Raw genomic sequence first — 2071 nt, forward strand, 5'->3', positions numbered from 1 at the left:
TATACAACCACTCTTAAAATGTGTTCAAAAGAATAGGTCTTATTAATTAACTATTTAGAATTTTGGTGTTTGTATAGGTGCCAAAAAAGTGATAATATCTTGTGGCCAAGGCGTCGTGGCGGGCAAACAAAAAAAAAAAACTGCATTTGGGGGCTTTACCCCTACGGCTGCTGCAATTCAACACACGACACGACATTTTTATAAACCCCTATGCTGTAATCCGAAAGTTCGTAGTTACGAATTCGTAGCTCCGTTCCGAAAATTCGAAAATTGGTATGCTTTGGCAGAAACGTATCTGAAAACGAACGAATCGTATTTGAAAAAGCGTTTCCTTAATTAAGTAAAATATATTGGATTCAGTGGCCGGTGCACTTTTGTCTTAGGAGGAAGAACATGCTGCAGTCAACTGTTGCATTAATATACAAAGGAGATTGCTCGAAACAATTCTGATCCATTTAGCTTAAATGATAAAATGTAAGTTTTATAATAGATTTCACTGATACACACATAAATTAATCGTTTAAATGTTTAAAGATTTGTAAAAAATTTCCGCCTCAACAAAGACGCATTTAAAAGCGTTTTAACAATTATGGAGGAAGAGCTTGGGCGAAGTGTAAAATCATCATCGGTGACTCCTATAAGTAGATTGATGGCAGTTTTGAGATCTTTCGCTGAAGGAAGCTACCAACATGGTGTTGGGAAAGATTTTGATGTGGGGTTGGCGCAATCCACGTTCTCAAAAACATTGACAAAAACTTTAAACATCTTAGAGCGCCGACTGTGCCCAGTATGGATTCAATTTTCAATGACGGAGGAGGAGAATAAACGAGCCAAAATGTGGTTTTACAGGAGATCGCAATTCCCTGGCGTTGTTATGTGTGTGGACGGCACGCACATTAAAATACTTCCTCCTGCAGACGAACCGTATTTGTACTACAATCGTAAGGGATACTACAGCCTAAATGCAAATGTGGTAAGTAAAACCACAAGAGCAAAGTAATTTTGTACGTGCAATTTATCGTAAATGTATTAAATAGATTTGCGATCACAAGATGCAAATAAGGTGTGTTGATGCTCGGTTTCCAGGCAGTAGCCACGACTCACATGTGTGGAATGTAAGCGCTGCAAAAACCAATTTTGAAGAGAGATATCGGCAAGGAGACAAAACAACTTGGATATTAGGTATGTTATAAGTGGAATGAGAGCAAAACGTGTTAAATATAACTAAAAATATTTTGTTTAACAGGCGATGCTGGGTATCCATTACAGCCGTGGTTAATTACACCATTCCGTTCTCCTGTGGCAGGAAGTCGAGAAAGCGCCTTCAACAAAACGCACAGTAAAGCGCGCAACATAGTCGAGAGAGTCATCGGCGTTTTGAAAAATAGATTTCGATGCCTGCTCAGTGTTAGCCAACTACATTATTCGCCCCAAAAAGTGGTACAAATAATTAATGTGGTATGCGCATTGCATAACATGTGCACCCACTACAACGTGGAAGATAATACGCCTGATATTATGGATGATGAATATGAAGATGTTAATGAAGAGGAAGCGCCATCAGAATTTTCCAGAGAAGCGTCAGTCATACGAATGCGAATTTTGAGATCATTACCTAACTAATGAAAACAATCCCATAACTTTGTACTTCATATTTATTTGATATAAAAAAAAGTAAAATAAATTCAGTTCTTTGTTTTTTTAAATCTAATAGTTTGTACATACAGTGGACCCAAAAAGTATTCGTCGCTTATTGTTTATAAGGAATAGTATAACAATTTTCAATGAAATGCAAAAGCAAACAATGTGTTACTTTTTCCACTTTTATTTTGGAGTAATCCACATGTTTCTACTGTAAAATCAATTTCATGATTTCAATGTATGCTCGAAAGAATCCCGTTATCATTTGCAGTTTACTATTTTGACAGCAAAAAAGTATTCGTCGCTGCGCAAAACGCCGTAAAATAAACATCTTAGATCAGTCGTGTACGTGATTTTCGGCTTGGATGTTGCAAATATTCTTATAATAGTTAAGTTGATGCTAATTTGGTTAAAAAAAATAACTTAAAAT

General features: G+C 36.5%; 1 protein-coding gene across 1 annotated transcript; it reads left to right on the plus strand.

The window, feature by feature from the left end:
• The first annotated feature begins 291 nt into the window (after positions 1-291).
• LOC118735185 (putative nuclease HARBI1) lies at positions 292-1777 on the plus strand. Its single transcript, XM_036464827.1, has 3 exons — positions 292-474; positions 535-1182; positions 1247-1777. Exons 2-3 carry the CDS (start codon positions 1053-1055, stop codon positions 1621-1623), a joined length of 507 nt encoding a protein of 168 aa, XP_036320720.1. The 5' UTR covers positions 292-474; positions 535-1052; the 3' UTR covers positions 1624-1777.
• Positions 1778-2071: the final 294 nt, after the last annotated feature.

This window comes from Rhagoletis pomonella, unplaced genomic scaffold, assembly GCF_013731165.1.
Source record: "Rhagoletis pomonella isolate Grant_MI unplaced genomic scaffold, Rhpom_1.0 Rhpom_scaffold_00003, whole genome shotgun sequence".
NCBI lineage: Eukaryota > Metazoa > Arthropoda > Insecta > Diptera > Tephritidae > Rhagoletis > Rhagoletis pomonella.

Bases quoted from the DNA above. Each gene is read 5' to 3' on its own strand.
- LOC118735185 (XM_036464827.1), top strand. From the start codon at position 1,053: ATGCAAATAAGGTGTGTTGATGCTCGGTTTCCAGGCAGTAGCCACGAC. The intron at 1,183-1,246 runs GTATGTTATAAG...TTTGTTTAACAG, and splicing joins CAAAACAACTTGGATATTAG to GCGATGCTGGGTATCCATTA.